Source organism: Diadema setosum, chromosome 20, assembly GCF_964275005.1.
Source record: "Diadema setosum chromosome 20, eeDiaSeto1, whole genome shotgun sequence".
Classification (NCBI taxonomy): Eukaryota; Metazoa; Echinodermata; class Echinoidea; order Diadematoida; family Diadematidae; genus Diadema; species Diadema setosum.
In genome coordinates, this window is record NC_092704.1 from 11,613,236 (window position 1) to 11,628,127 (window position 14,892).

Genomic DNA, 14,892 nt, shown 5'->3' on the forward strand with positions numbered 1-14,892 from the left:
TGTGGTACTACAATGGTCTACATCAGTACATGTGTATGTATATGTACATGTATAAAGCATTGAGTCTCCCATATCCGGCCAAATCCCTTATCCGGATGAGCCCCGGTCCCGACTTGTCCGGATACGAGAGGTTCAACTGTATATTTCATTAGTGGTTTCTTATTACACCGTATCTTGCAAAAAGTGAAAATCTGAACCCCATATCTCAACCAAAACTATTTAAACTTTCTCTCTCCCTCTCACCTTTTCTCTCATGCAAACAAAGACTACAGATCTTTAATACAGTGCACTCCCGTTATAACGAACACGGTTATAACGAAATTCCGGTTACAACGAAATAAAATTTAGGGCCGCAACATTATCAACTCTATGTATTTTTATTGTTTATTCATTCGGTTATAACGAAATTTCGTTATAACGCAAGAAAACTGCCGGTCCTGAGGACTTCGTTATAACGGGAGTCCACTGTAGTGAACTTTTAGTGATAGAGAAGAAAATGATGAGTCCTAAAACTGCTTTTATTCAATTTCATAATGCAATTTATTCAGCTGCCAGCTAAGTATGTTGAGTTAACATAGTGGGAAATAAGTTTACAGTGAACATCAAACACAATATTCAAGTAAAATGTACAGTATATCATGATATTACACAGCAATTTAAAGTAAAAGAACCCGTTAAAGGTCAGTGGCAGCAGAATTAATATTAATTTAAACTTTTCTCAAGGTTACGTGCGATTCACGTGCATGAAGTTAGGCCTACAGCTGGTGATGCTGAATTGCACCGAGGCAGTGCCCTTGAATGTCCAACTCCAGTCTTGTGGCGGCGATGTTTTGTACACCCACCATTAAGATTCAGTACTGGCGCAAGCGAGTGTCATTATTGAAACGACCATCATTAACAATGGCAAAGTTAAGAATGTTTTTTTTCCTTCTTCTTCTTCTTCTTCTTTTTTTTTCTTTCCAGAATCTGAATATGGTAAGCATGTAGACATGCACAATGCTGCCAATTTGAAAGTTGTTAAGTATATGCCTGTCATATAGTACCTTTTCTAGAACCTTCCCTATGTGCAAATACATGTGAAATTTGCCCATTCTGTATCTTAACGTATATTTGCTTCAGAGGCGTGTCGGGTTGCAAAGTGTCTAACTTCCATTTAGCTGGCCACACATGTGCCCACAATTGTGTTTCTATTGTTACGCAGTGTATTTCACGAAAAGTTAAGCTTTGAAATGTGTACGTGTAAATTGAATGAAACAGTGCATCATATTTATCATGTAGCAGTTAATAAGATGGGTCAGTCTACACATACATGTACATCAGAATAAATGAATCATAATGTATATATTCTAGTTTTGTTCTTTTCTGTGCAATTGGAATGAACATTCATTAGAATGCCAATCTGAAGCCAATCTTATTGCTACTGTGCACTGATATGCTTTACTACACGTCATTCCCAGTTTCAGGTGTATACATGTCTTCATTGCTAACCTGTACATTAAGGGAGCTGCATGTACCATATTTAGAATTCATTATACCTCATATGATTATCACCAAGTTATTAGTGTTGAATTCACTTAATGTTCCCGCAAGACTGGTGCATGTCAAAAGTCTTATCACACTCATGGTGTAGATGATTAGATCTGTCAACAGGTGGACTTGTGTTGAGTGGATATAATATAGGACTTGTTCAATGTGCACCAAAATGGAATATAAGCTTTCAAAATTTGAATTTATTTGATGGTAATTTCTATTGATCATGCAAAACATTAATCTGGCGTGAGTCTTGTGAAGAAAATGGCCTTACAAAAGTCGCATCAGTGTTGGGACATTTTTGCAGTTGACTTGAACATTGTAAACATCTACCTTTCCAGTGCAGCAAAGTTTACAGGAGTGGAAATTGTTTACAGCTGTTACCATGGATACTAATAAGACTCCACACATCGTTGATATATGTCAACAATGACAATCATGCACATGATGTGGATCCATATAGTTGTAAAAATGAAGTGTTGTGATTGATTACAAGATTGATTGGTATGCAAGACATCTACCTTAACCACTCTCTATCTAAACCAGCAGCTGAATCTATCTATGGAGGAACAAAAAATATAGCAAGTATTCTTGTTGTCATTAAAATCTTTGTTGATCTCATCCCCTACGGCCTATCTGTGGCTGTCGCCGCGGCGACTGGCACCTACTGGCTGACTCTCGGGGGTCGAAGCCGCAAGATTCGCAGTCGCACTCCTCGATGATGAAGTACTCCGCTGGAAGTTTTGCGTCGCGTCTTCGCACTCGAACGTCAAGGTCGTGTTGTACCAGGCCGTGGGCTTGCAGCAGTGGCAGTTCATCTCGATGAAAGGCGGGCCCATGAGAGCGGTGGAGTTGGACTCGCACAGACCGGAGCAGTAGGAGAGGATGACGGGACCCTGGGATATGCAGCCATCAATCACCATCTGCTCCTGCCTCTCACGCTTGGCTTCGCAAGTCGGAAGTGGTTTCTCTGTGGAGTTGGAGGGAGAGAAGACATTAGCAGTGCACGGGTGACGGGAGTGTACATGTATATGACTTTATGAACCAGTTTGCTGGGAGTTTCCGTGAATGCTTTCTGCACTTCAAGCAAGATCATATACTTTCTAGAAGTTTCTACTTTCTACTTTCTCCAAGCCTGTGATTAACAAGAGCTTAGACAGTGTGCATTGCTTCTCCCTGATGTTTTCATGTTCCCATTAACGCTTATTGTGCCAGAGACTTTGGACAGTGTGTGCAATGCTCTGGGTTTCTGTGTGCCAATCAGCACTTAAAGCGCACAGAGAGTCAAATACCCACATACATGTAGCTTAACTCCTCCCTTGCAAGAACTGGGTGAAGCATGTCTCAAATCTGAAAGAATCACGATGTATCGGAAGGGGGTGGAATAAATTCACTGAAATTGTGTTATATCACAGCCTCATTGTACACACAATATGCATAATGTGTGTACATCTTAAAGCCAAAATCAACAGTTCTGTTTTACCTTTAGACAAAGGGAATTGTAACATAGTTGGAGTTGGAGTAAAGGTTCTTACCACATATGGACAGCATTCTCCCTCAACGTAGACAAGTTGCCCTGAAATACAAAATAGGAGCAGAGAACCGTGATACAATGAAGCTTGTCATTTTCGATATGGCAAACACAAAAATAATGATAAGACATTAAACATCAAACATCTATGTACCACAACTACAAAACATTCTAAATATTTTGCTGGCTTGTTGATTCATTTTTCAATGATTTAAAAAACAAACAAACAAACAAACAAACAAAACCCAAACAGGCAAAATAAGCAAACAAATACCACAGGGTCATAAAAAAAGAGAACAGGAATATAAGAAAAAAACAACAACAACAACAACTGCAAGCACAAAACATGTAAAGGTTGTGGGTTCAAGGTAACCCTAGTTTGCTGCATCAGATCTTGTTGCACTGCATGTCCACATTACTTGAACGAAGTATATGAAGGGAGGTTATATCACATAAAGTTACTTTGTGGTTATATTATGTTGTGTGACTTCAAGTTGATAGAGGTGGTCAGGAATTAACGTGAATCTTTAAGGAGACTCCTGTTGCTTCAAGAAGGTGAAGAATAGAACTCCAAATAGAGCTCTAAACATTTTTCATAATTGGACCAACAAAAAAAGAAAGATGTAATGGAAATATTTTCTGTCGTCCAAGTGCAATGCAGACTGCCTTGCCATGCTAGCTGACTTTATTACCTCCGCCAAGGAGGAGGTTATGTTTTCTTTGGCGTTGGTTTGTTTGTTTGTCCGTGTGTAAAATAACTCAAAAAGTTGTGAACGGATTTAGATGAAACTTACAGGAAAGTTTGAAAATGACACAAGTAACAGATGGTTAAATTTTGGTAGTGATCCAGGAATTTTTATGGATTTATGAAGGATTTTTGATATTTTGGCAGGTAGGTCAATGAACTTGGAAGTTCAACCTGCGCATTTTTGAGGTTTCATACACGCACTAAAGTGCGTGCTCTAGTTTTGCTAAGGCGAGGCGCGCCGTGCAGCTGGAATTTGATGAGGTAACAAAAGGCTTCTATATTGGGAAATCGGGCGACTTTCAGCATGGCATTGCATACGTATGAGTGGAAATCACTGATCTCTATGGAAGAACAAGATCAGTGGAGGAAATGAGCTGTTTGGCAGAGGTCTGCGTTCTCAGAGTGCTTCTCTAGTTTCGTGTCATGTCAATCGTCTTCAGCATGGGTTGGATTTTTCACACCAAGGTGCCCCCTTACCTCACACTCCAAGTCCTGACAGGATTCCTCGATGCTCATGATACCAACGCCTTCTTTGCAGATCATCTTGGTGCACGGGTGGTGGAGAACACCACTTCTTCCCACTGCATTTACAGAAGACGTGGTGAATTGAAGTGTTACTACAACTATCCTGTCCTCTTTATCATCACTGTCATCATCATCATCATCATCATCATCATCATCATCATCATCCTTATCATTACTATCATCTTCCTCTTCATTATTATCATCACCATCATCACCGTCATTATCTTCATCATCATCATCTTGATCATTGTTCAAATATCATTATACCACAGAGATGGGCACACTGTATCGTGCAGGAAAAAAGATTTTTGGAAGTAAGACTCTTCAAATTTCGCCCTCTGTGTACACTGTACATCCTTGCAAAAGACATTCTACTGACTTGTGTCCTGTCTTGATGTAGGATTGGTGTATTAATGAAAACTGGCAACATTGGGGGGGGGTGGGGGGGCGCCCAATAATAATGACCGAATCCTTTCAGAAGTGTAGTGCCTGAGTTTAGACGGCAACCCTGGGTAATTAAATCAGACCCTATTATCACTAGTGCATCGTTGGTCGAAAGATGGTACGAGGATATGTTTGAAAGTTAATTGGAGCAAAGAAGGAGCCCATAGAAAGGGAGAAAAAGATAGAGATAGAGAGAGAGAGAGAGAGAGAGAGAGAGAGAGGGAGGGAGAGAGGGAGAAGGGGGGGGGGGTTGGGGAGAGCAAGAGAATAAGGAGAGAGAGAGAGAAAGGCCACATTGGCCAAGCCTTTGATTTTCATTTCGTTTACCTAGTACATTCCATTCACACTTAACAGCTGCATCAAGTGTAATCACTAGAAAATAATACATGGATAGGTCTGGCCACTATCATAAACCCCCTCAATTCTCTCCCCCCCCCCCCCCCCCCCCCCCCCCCCCCCCCCCCCGGAAAATGTGAGAATAGGCAAATAAATGAACCAAAAAAAAAAAAGAAAGACACAAACAAACCAAAATTTCAACAAGATTAGAAGGGTTTTCTTTTTGTCATAATCATATATTTCTTTCTCACCTCATAGAGAATGCCATCTTTCCAGCACCCTGAAGGTGAAACAAGAAAAGTAAAATACAGAACATACCATTATTTTGAATTACATGCCAAAATTTGAGAGAGATTCCTCATAGAGAAGTCAATGGATTTAAGACAAGTCAAGTACATTTCAAGAAACCACTTTCATCCAGTTTTGGTACTCGGTATTGTACTGCTTTCTTGCTGGCCTGCTATCTGAAATAGCTGCAGCTGATGTAATGCTCGTGGTATCAATGTCATCAATCACTGCAGAGTGATTTTCACGTGTCACTTAACTTCATTTTCCCTTTCCACTTGTGACAATCGTTTCACCCATTCCATCACATCGCTTGTGTTGTGAATACTTGCTAACAGCATCTCATAGACTCTTCTCGTTCTCACAGCAACATGGCAGTGAACTTGGTTTGAATGACATTGTTGATCAGAAGTTGACTACGTAAAGGCCAAGGACCTATACAATGCAGATGCGTGTTCACCCAATACTAATGAGATTATACAAGACATTGGAATGCACCTTCCCTCGAACTGAGCGTAACTTGCATACTTCCAACAGTTAAGTGTCTTTTCTTAAAGTCATATTCAGTAGCATAGAAACATGCAAGTTATATGCTCAGTTTAGGGAAGGTGCATTCCAATGTACTCTTTCAATCAATTAGTGATGTAACGTGATTGACAGATGATGTCATTGACAGAATCTTGATTCCATTTTTTTTTTTTTTTTTGCAGATCCAAGTAATTTGAACAAAGAGGCAGAAAATTGTAATGGAATATATTAGGGCACGTATTCAGATATTCTTTTGGCCTAACTGATGATCTGGGTATCATAAATCAGTACAAGTCATCATGAATGTGGATTACATACGCGTGTAGGTCCTTTACTACACTTACCTGTTTTGGTTAGTCAGTTTGTAATTAGTTATTCACACAATGAGAGACCCATTTTCAGTGGATACCCAATGTTTATCTTTTCAATTCCTGAATACACCTCTTATTCTCTATCCCTGTTCCCCATTAAAACTAGAAATATCACTGAAGGTGATTAATACCCCCGCCCCGTGACGACAGTCTTACCCAAGGAATGATCTTTCCTTGATCTTCTGCCATTTAAATGCTGTTACCATGGCAACGCAGCTTCCGACACGTCCGAAAAATATGTCTTGCACATCTTCCCACCAAGACTATTGTGTGTGCCACATTTCATAAGCTTTTGTCAAAAACTGAGGAAGTAGTTCAATCCACAAGATCTTTCCTTGATCTTCCGCCATTAATATGCCGTTACCATGGCAACGCAGCTTCTGACACGTCCAAAAAATATGTCTTGCACATCTTCCCACCAAGACTATTGTGTGTGCCACATTTCATAAGCTTTTGTCAAAAACTGAGGAAGTAGTTCAATCCACAAGATCTTTCCTTGATCTTCCGCCATTAATATGCCGTTACCATTGCAACGCAGCTTCCGACACGTCCAAAAAATATGTCTTGCACATCTTCCCACCAAGACCAATGTGTGTGCCACATTTCATGAGCTTCAGTCGAACACAGAGGAAGTAGTTCAATCCGCAAGATCTTTCCGTGATCTTCTGCCATTTATATGCCGTTACCATGGCAACGCAGCTTCCGAAACGTCCGAAAGATATGTCTTCCACATCTTCCCACCAAGATCAAGGTGTGTGCCACATTTCATAAGCTTTGGTCAAAAAACTGAGGAAGTAGTTAAATCCGCAAGATCTTTCCTTGATCTTCTGCCATTAATATGCCATTACCATGGCAACGTACTTTCGGGTACTGTCAAAAAATGTGTCTTGCACATCTACAACCAAAGGCACACATCTGTACCAAGTTTCATGGAAATTGGGCAAAAACTGAGGAAGTAGTTTGCAACACAAAATTTTCCATCATTTTGGCTCATGATATGTGAGCTGTTACCATGGCAACATACTTTTTGTCACTGTTAAGAAATGTGTCATGCTGACCTATATCCTAAGACAAACATTCAATATGAATTCCATGAGAATTGGAAGAACACTGATGAAGCAGTTTTGCCATGAAGCATTTTGCCCTATATTTTACCAATAACATGCTGTTACCATGGCAACGCACTTTTTGCCACTGCGGAAATATGTGTCTTGCACATTAACATATTCAGACGAACATCTGTACCTAATTTCATAAAAATTGATCAAAAACTGTGGGAGGAGTTCGCGACGCAAGATTTGTACCCATTTTTGCCCATAATATGCCGTTACCATGGCAAAGTACTTTTGGGTACTGTCAAAAAATACGTCTTGCACATCTACAACCCAAGGCACACATCTGTGCCAAGTTTTATGGGAATCGGTTGAAAACTGAGGAAGTAGTTCGCGACGCAAGATTTGCAACGGACCGACCGCCCGCCCGACCGACCGTCCGCTGATTCCTATATACCCCCTTCAAACTTCGTTTGGAGGGGGTATAAAAAGGAGCAACTCTATACACTTATTTGCAATTTTCTATTGTACAGGGGAGGTGAAGGAAAGATAAAAAAAGGGGAGGGGGGACACTGCATGACACGAATCCGTACCAGTGGCATTGAAAGAGGGCGTTGTGGTGTATGCGATCGTTGTAGGAGTTGTAGGAGCAGTGGGGCGAGGTTTGGTGGTAGCTTTTGTTGTAGAAGTTGATCCCTCCATGGTCGTCACCTCTCTGGTGATCGATGTCGGAGTCGTTGTGATTCTCTCCGTGGTCGTGACGCCCTCCACAGTGGTGGAACTAATCTCGGATGTTTCTTCAGTACTACCCTGCGGTGTGGTTGTCACAGTAACGATGAGAGTGGTAGATACCTCACCTGAAAACCAAAATCACATGAAATATACAGAATGCTTAATGATTTTTGTAAGGGAAAAAGGTTGGAATAACAACACTGCCCCTTTCTCTATAAATCTCTTTTGCTTCAAAACCCCTCCTTCTCCCTCTTTTTCTATAATCGCTAGCTTGCCATCTTTCCAGCTTGAACCCCTCCTCCCTCTTTTTCTATGATCGCTATCTTGTCATCTTTCAGCTTGATCCATATTGCCCAAAAATGCTGCACGACCACATTTTCTAACCCTTGCTTTTGGCATCGAGTTCTTGTTTACACCAGCTCCTTCTGACAGAAATCAGGCTTTACACTTTTGCTGATTTCTCATTATATACACACATTTGCAACTTAATCTGCCAAAGAGTTACATATTCACACCAGCCAAGGAGGTTGTTTCACAAAGAATTGAAGTCAATCCTAAATTTTAAGATCAATTTATAATTATGGTATGCCATTGGTTTATACTCTTATCTAAAGTTTTCAAAAAAATCCACACTAATTGTGACCAAAATTTACAGAAAAGTTCCTTTGTTCCTAATTTTATTTTGTGTGTTCATGTCCACATGAAAAAGTCTCCAAAATTTTTATTTTCATTTGGAAGTTGAAATATCACTGAAAACACATACAGCATACCATAATTTTAAGTTTATCTAGAATTTATGATCGACTTAAATTCCTTCTGAAACACCCCCAGGAATCACGCAAAGACTGCAGATACACTTTGTTCGTCAATCAAGCAGTGCAAAGGGAATTATTATAAAATGGGTTCAAGAATGTAGCCAATAGGGAGCGCTGAAATGAGACACACCCCCTTCCTTTACTTCAGTACAACTGCACTGCCTGTAATCCTATGGTAGATTGCCGATCGTCTGTGCGCGCGGCGGCTCCTTTGATGAATTGCATGCATACGCGTACGCGCTGTCAATCCTCCGACCTGTAAACAATTTCTAGTTCGGGCTGCCGGCCGGCCGGCCTGTCTTCCCTTGTGCATAACATATGTGGCGTACGTACGTATACTGTACGTACACTTTGTACAGTACAGTAGACCAAGCGTTATGGGACCGGACGCGTACATGGAGTCACTTTGAAGAGCAAATCCAACGATTTAGCAGGTTAGTTCTCACGCCGTTTTCAGAGTATGTTGTCTAGTAGGCCTATATGAGGAGTCTATATCAAGTCTTTAAGGTAAAGGGTGCATATTCTATGTAAAATAAGTAAGTTTTCATGCGGGTGTCCGGAAACCCAACCCCCCCATTATACTTATACTGTATGTGCGGGACTTCCGCGAGTGCGACGTGCGTAAAAGTTTGGGACGAACATCTTCGGACGTCTTGACCCACAAAGGTACGTGAAAAACGCTGAAAAATGATGTTAGTTTTCGAATTTTCGACCCATTTTATAAAACAAATGATGCACAGGATTATTTCGTGGCGTTAGTGTAGGCGTAGCTCACTCTCGGGTATTTACAATGTAGTGCAACATGCACTCGGCTTCGCCTCGTGCATGTTTCACAATTGTAAATACCCTCGAGTGCACTACGCCTACACTAACGCACTCTATCCTGTGCATCATTAGTATACTAGTATTAAGGGGAGGATTCATGAGAGAGACAACGATTGCGATAACCATAGCAATAACCACTGTCTCACCCTTGGTCGTAGCGGGCGCCGGAGTTGTGACGGTCGTCGTTCGCCTCTTCGAAGTCGTTTCCCCTCGAGTGGTCGTCTCTACAGCGGACTCTGTCGTCGTCGAAGGTGTCGTGGTTGTCGTTCTGCTGCGAGTGAATGTAGTTCTCTCTTCTAGAAACATCAAGTTACAATTAGAAAAGCATCATAAGTAAAGGTAGTCTGTCGTGCACGGATGGAGATTCAAACTTAGGGTGGCAATACAATCATGTGACAGTCATTTCAGTTACTCGAAATACCGTGTAGACCAATTCTGTTTTATATATAACACTAGTAGCTTATGCCGGTCATAACTGGGGAGCGTCCAACATATTAAAGAAGAAAAGGCGATTCAATGGGTCATGCAATGAGTCGGGTGCATTGCTTGTCAGTGGATTGATGATTAACTATTGTTAGACATATTGAAGCCCCCCTCCAGTTATGGCTGCACAGATACATAAACACATACACACAAAAACAACAACAACAACAACAACAACAAAAACACCCCCAAATCGATGTCACAGCGGTCTTTACGGTAAGATAATATAAGCACAACAATAGTTTGTCATGCCATGATGGCAAATTTTTGGTCACCGGGTGGTGACAGAAAATTAGTTTTTGCTTCATCTTCCTAAATACTCAGAATACCTTGAAAGGTTGAATTACATTCTAATTCCTTTTTACTTTTGCTTGATTGACGAAGAAGATGAGGAAGAGTAGATTCTTTATTTTTTCATTTCCATTTTCTTTTTTCCCCCGTTTTTTGGAGGAGAGGGGGTGTTCAAGCCGAGTCAAAAAGATTTTCTCTGAGAGGCTTACCTGTTGCAGGTGTTGAGACGGTCGTAGTTTTCTCCTCAGTCGTCGAACCTTCGGGCGTTTTTGTGGTGATCACTTCGGATATCGTTTCAGTGGTTGTGGGCTCCTGTTGTCCCGTTGTCGTTGGTGTTGTTGTAGTGGTGGAGACTGTTGTCACGGTCGTGGTTTCAATTGCTGAGGGGATGTCATGGAAAGTGTGAAACAATACTTTTTTTGTTGATCGTTGGTATGAATGAAATCAATACCATTAACATCCTTTTTTTTTTGTGACGACGAGCGACGTAAATTTCTTACATAAATGAATTCAACATTTATTCAAAAATTAAGTCAATCATGGACACTTTCTCGGCCGTTTAACCATCTCACTTATTTATCTATTACTTTTTTCTGTCACTAGGTGCTCTTGGATTTCTGCCTACTGTGAAAAGTTCGTGAACTTATGAAATTCTGCCGTTGATGTAGGAAAATTTGTCAATCAGTGGCAAAAAGTGCGTGAACGTGTTCCACTTCTATTAAATCTCTCCCCCACAAGAAATCTAAATAGGGATTGCCGAGTTGTTCCTGAGGGAATAATAGATGAGAAATCTGTACGCTCTTCCGTCTTATATACTCTATAAACTGGGCAGACCTAGCAAGTTCTGGCAACATTTTCCTTTCACATTCAGTGGCGGATCCAGAGGGGGGCGCAACTGGCGCACGCCCCCTCTTTATTTTTCGTTTAAAACAAAAGAAATAAAAAGAAAAAAAAATATGCAATGAAACCCGGAAGTGGCATCAGAAATATTAGTCACGCCCCCCCTTTACAGAATTCCTGGATCCGCCCCTGACATTTACCATCACATTATTGCATTGATTTTTAAACGTTTTGTCTCATATTCTAATTTCATTGTCATCTTCTGTTACACCTTTGCTACCAAACTTTATCCATGATTGCCGTGCGCAAATGTAGACGAGGATATTGCTTCCATAAACTTGAGGTATCCGTTCATGTCAAGTATTCTGAGCTCATGCCACTGCATCTGAACTCTTTGCCCCTCACAACAGCAAGATCTGTTTGTGATCGGATCGTGCTGTTTATTTGTTGCAAACCAGTGCAGTCTGTGTGCTCATCAAAACAGCAAAACTCCATTATACCGAGGTCGCAAGGACCGCACTTTTTTGGGGGCAACTTCCTTATTGGTACGCCGTTTAACATACTAAAAACAGAGCACCCCAAATAAACAAAAACAAAAACAAACAAACAGAACAACAACAACTAAAACAACAATCAAACAAACAATCGGTAACTGCAATTGGATTTTTTTTTTTTACAGACTTGTTTACAGACTGAACACGTCACTTTCTAATTACAGATGTGAACAGATTGAAAATTAACATGTGCTCATAAAAGCAAGAAAAAAAAAAAAAGAGACCCGGGTGTCACGCGCTCACCTGAGTATCGCAAGTTCACCTTCCATGCATTCTTGCAGACTCTTACCTGAGAACATTGGAAACTTATGGTGGGGGTAGCTTTGAGAATGGGGGGCATGGTGTCCATTTACATATTCCATCACGCTGGTAAAAATACCTGCCAAGTACACTGTACTTTATAGAACGTTGGATTATGCAGCTTGGGAAAAAAGACTTATAGCCCTATCACTTTTGATTAGAACTAGAGAAAAACATTATTCAATATTCATAGATTTAGGAGGTTTGGACCCCCTGGGGCCCCCAAGGAAAGCATGGTGCCCATTCAAACATTTTGAGATCTTATCCCTATGGGAATGCTACTTGACAAGTTTGGTGAAAATCCATTTTGTTGTTTTCAGCAAGAAGATGAAAATTTAGGCCCGCATTTGGACCCCCCATCCCATCCTGCTTCCTTGGGTCCCAAGGGGGTGGGGGGGGGGGGAAGGCACCCCTTATTCTCCCATGAACAAACTTGAAACAACAGTCATCAATATACTGACTCATTGTATTAACTTAGCTCAATCACTTCCAGTTCTAGAGAAAATCTGTAAAGATTCCTTAGAGGAGGGGGGGGGGGGACGCCTGGGGCCCCCCAGGTGGGGCATGGTGCCCATTTGATGGAATTGAGATTCTATCCCCCAAGGGATGCTACCTGCCAAGTTTGGTGAAAATCGGTCAAGGGGTTCTCAAGAAGAAGATGAAAATGTAAGAGTTTACGCACGACGGACGACGCACGACTGACGAGGGACGCCGGACGAAGAGCGATCGCAATAGCTCACTTCAGCCTTCGGCTCAGGTGAGCTAAAAACCCAGAGAAGCCGATAACAGCAGAACGTCTAAACAATGCCTCTTAGACTTGTGGCATGTTAAACAGAAGGTTCTCTTACCACTGTACACGCATCCGCGTAATCTGAATTCGGTAGTCACGGGATACGCGGTGAAGCCATCTAGGAGTATAGTCAGACTCGAGATCGGAGTCGCACCGAGCTCGTTGCCGGGGACGGAGAAGATGCCTCCGGTCGGCGAGGAGAGCTGTGCCTCGACTTCACCGAGAGCGTCGCCGCCGTCGTACCTGACGGAGAGTTGCGAGATGGCCGGACCGCTGTCCTGCACGACTTCAATGGCCGTCAGCTTGATTCGTCGCGTCAATTGGAGAGTGAGGCTGTCGCTGGCTGCGGTCGCAGTCCATGCACTGTTCTGGACGGCCCCGCCACTGGATAGCAGCTGACTTACGAACTCGTCCATTGGATCTTTGCATATCCCTGCAAGAGTAATTTCAAGGATGTAGATATACAGGTCTTAGAAGAGCATTTTTTTACCTTTTTTTTTCTTTGTACAGTACGTAAACCAGTACGCCCATTCATATCAGTAATCAACTAGCTCCCATCTAGTCTAGTAATATTTCTTGATGGTTATCTAATCGACACTTACTGAAATACGGCAAAAATATAAACGCAATGTACAAGCTAAAGAGGGAGAGAGTTCTCCACGACTAACTCGATTCAGTTAGAAGATTACAACCAAAAGAACAGAAATTGTGGTTAAATTTGGATGAAGGTAATTAAACTGTCTGCAAACACCAAGTAGTACTCTCAAATGAAACAAATGTCGGTTGTCATGGAGACTGTAGTTTGCGGCGTGAATTGTCTACAGGACATGGTTGATATCAACATTTACTCAATTTGTCAAGTTGCAACGTTTTACTACTAAACTCTTCCAGCTAGTGGATGAAAAATAGCTAACTGAAATGCATCTGTTGGATTGTAAAAGATGTGGACGAGTATGATAAACTTTTCTGCCTGTTATCCAGTCCCTTACATGTATAACCAGCAAAGATTTAGTCTGTGGACACCTATGACATGAACATGCGAGCAGATGTTACCTGGCGTAGTAGATTCCGGCCTTCCTGAAGTGATCGATGTAACAGTTGTCCAAGTTGTAGTTGTTGCTTCAGGAGTGGCAGTAGTTTCCTCCACGACTGATGTTGTTTGCTCGGTTCCTGGAGCAGTAGTCGTTGTCGCTCGCGTTCGCGACCTTGTTGTGACTTCTGTTAAAAAAAGAAAACGACACGCATGTATCTGTCACTCAATGTTTATGACAGTTGAGAGAAACTTTTCCGAGACAATACCTATGGCGAAGAATAGCCGAAACCAGCTTGATCCCAAAATAATTATTGTTGAGTGATAACCGATTTTTTCTTTCTCACAACTGTTAATTCAAAAAGGTTAGAAATACAATGCAGACTTAGACCTACCTGACTGACCCAGAGTTGTCGTTTCTGTAAATGTTGAGAGAGAGAGAGAGAAAAAAAAAGAGAACATTCTAGTTATGGATCGATTACAGTCGCATCAGACAGAGCTGAAATACTATATTGAAATACAAATTAAGTACTTTCCATGACTTAGGTGATGATTTGTTGTTTTGTATATCTTAATGTTCAGAAATTCAAGACGTAATTTCAAAAACAGTGTCCTCGCTAATGAATGTAAGGTTTGGCATCAATACACTGCTAAAAAAAAAAACAATAACCAAAAAACAAAATTTAGCGTCTTGTCACTTGATCTAGTCAAGAGAGAGATTCCTGCTTCGAGTCATGTTTTACTTTACTGGACTGTGTTATTGAAATAAAATTTGGGCATTAATGCTTGGTAGCTTGTAAATCGTTGGAAATTCTTGAAGAGCCTGTACAGTGAAGTTGTGTCATATTAAGTCTGTTTTTGTTTGTTTGTTCTCTTCTTTTT

General features: G+C 41.2%; 1 protein-coding gene and 1 pseudogene across 1 annotated transcript; both read right to left on the reverse strand.

Annotated features, from left to right (window-relative positions):
• Positions 1 to 553: 553 nt before the first annotated feature.
• LOC140243815 (uncharacterized) lies at positions 554 to 4,352 on the reverse strand (annotated as a pseudogene).
• Positions 4,353 to 4,578: 226 nt separating this feature from the next.
• Positions 4,579 to 14,151, reverse strand: LOC140243405 (uncharacterized). The gene is made up of 7 exons (XM_072323086.1): positions 14,034 to 14,151; positions 13,039 to 13,413; positions 10,706 to 10,876; positions 9,869 to 10,018; positions 7,944 to 8,207; positions 5,366 to 5,394; positions 4,579 to 4,617 (listed from the first exon to the last, which is right to left on the reverse strand). The coding sequence occupies exons 2-7, from the start codon at positions 13,394 to 13,396 to the stop codon at positions 4,579 to 4,581; spliced, it is 1,011 nt and encodes a 336-aa protein (XP_072179187.1). The 5' UTR covers positions 13,397 to 13,413; positions 14,034 to 14,151.
• Positions 14,152 to 14,892: the final 741 nt, after the last annotated feature.